General features: G+C 51.6%; 1 protein-coding gene across 1 annotated transcript; it reads left to right on the top strand.

Annotated features, from left to right (window-relative positions):
• The first annotated feature begins 248 nt into the window (after positions 1-248).
• On the top strand, positions 249-1,565 carry LOC105054461 (uncharacterized). The gene is given in 2 exon segments (XM_010935968.4): positions 249-618; positions 621-1,565. Coding segments are annotated over 2 exon segments (906 nt in total). The 5' UTR covers positions 249-276; the 3' UTR covers positions 1,185-1,565.
• Positions 1,566-1,797: the final 232 nt, after the last annotated feature.

The raw sequence follows: 1,797 nt of genomic DNA, 5'->3' as shown, positions 1-1,797 counted from the left end.
AACTAAATGTAAGCTACCTTATGGTTAATCATTTTTTTCATGAACAACCAAACATCTAAAATTTTATTTTTAAAAAATAATTTTTTAAAAAATTAACTCCTTGTAAGAGCAATTCTTCCTCTCAATCAAACGAGTCCCGAGCGGCGAGCGACGGAGCGTTGGGTTCATTTATTGGGCCCGGGCCGGCGCCCGCCTATAAAAGGGCCCGAACTCTCCGTCCCGGCCTCAAGCCACTGGTTAGCAAGGAAAAAAAAAAAAGAGCAAAAGCGTAAGAGGATGGGTAGCGGGGATGGGTGGGCAGCGGTCTCGATGCTGCTGCTCTGTTTGAGTGGCTTTGTGGTGAACGCAGTGGGGAGGCAACTGGCGAGTGGTGATGGAGAGGAAAAGTTTCTTTGGAACAAAAACGGTGGAGTGTTCGGCCATGGGCTAGGTGGGGGTCTTGGGTTCGGTAAGGGTGGTGGCCATGGCTTCGGTGGCGAATTCGGCAAGGGTGGTGGCCATGGCTTCGGTGGCGGATTCGGCAAGGGTGGTGGCTTTGGTGGTGGTCATGGCCTCGGTGGCGGAGTCGGTAAGGGTGGTGGCCTCGGCGGTGGGTTTGGCAAGGGGGTGGCCATGGCTTCGGTGGCGGATACGGCAAGGGTGGTGGTCTCGGTGGCGGATTCGGAAAGGGTGGTGGCCATGGCTTCGGTGGCGGATACGGCAAGGGTGGTGGCTTTGGCGGCGGCCACGGCCTCGGTAGTGGATTCGGTAAGGGTGGTGGCCTCGGCGGTGGGTTTGGCAAAGGTGGTGCCTTTGGTGGTGGCCATGGCTTCGGTGGCGGATTCGGCAAGGGTGGTGGCGTCGGCAGTGGATTTGGCAAGGGTGGTGGTTTTGGTGGTGGCCATGGCTTCGGTGGTGGATTCGGTAAGGGTGGTGGCTTCGGCGGTGGGTTTGGCAAGGGTGGCGGTCTTGGCGGTGGCCATGGCTTCGGTAAGGGTGGTGGCTTTGGCGGTGGGTTTGGCAAGGGTGGTGGCCATGGCGTCGGCGGCGGATTCGGTAAGGGCGGTGGGCTCGGTGGTGGCTCTTGTGACGGTGGTGGACTCTGTGATGGTTTTGGTAAGGGTGGGAGTCTTGGCATCGGATTAGGTGGTCGAGGCGGTGCAGGTGGTGGTGGTGGGCTTGGTAGCGGCGGTGGTGCTGGGTGAGGCGGAGGGATTGGAGGGGCAGATTAAAGTGGGCAGTATGTACGTCGCATGGCCATCTTAATTTGGCCGTTTTAGTATTGCTTGAAAGTTACGTATCTGTATTGTCGTTAACTATGTGACCTTTCTTTCTTTACCGCGAAAAAGTTGTATGTCTAATTATATGTACTGCTTCTTAACGAGTAAACGCTACATACTTATGTCTAATTACGTCGTATTCGGATAGCTCTGTTGGAATTGGTATCGTCAAATGTGCCATTTAATAAAGCAAAGTGATTGGTGCAAGATCCTTGACTTTTTTTGAGTGATGATTTATCTGTGTTGGCGTAGCATTACTCTCCAGATAAGTGCAGAAGCGCCATTAAATGCCACCAACTGCACTTAGTTATCAGGACTAGATCTTTGAAAGATTCTGCTAGATCTAGTCATGGTGTTTTGGCTGTGTACTGATGCTGAAGTTCCGTGGAACTTTGTATTATGATTAAAAATAATAATAATTATTAATAAAGTACCATTTTGTTGCCATCATTGAACTTGTTGGTGATCTGGTTGCTTGTAAACAATGTTGTTTTGAGCTGAGTTCTTGGGCTGGTACAGGCTTAATTTGCAACCACGG

The sequence above is a fragment of the Elaeis guineensis genome, chromosome 11, assembly GCF_000442705.2.
Source record: "Elaeis guineensis isolate ETL-2024a chromosome 11, EG11, whole genome shotgun sequence".
NCBI classification, from domain to species: Eukaryota; Viridiplantae; Streptophyta; class Magnoliopsida; order Arecales; family Arecaceae; genus Elaeis; species Elaeis guineensis.
This window is presented reverse-complemented; position numbering and strand designations above follow the sequence as displayed.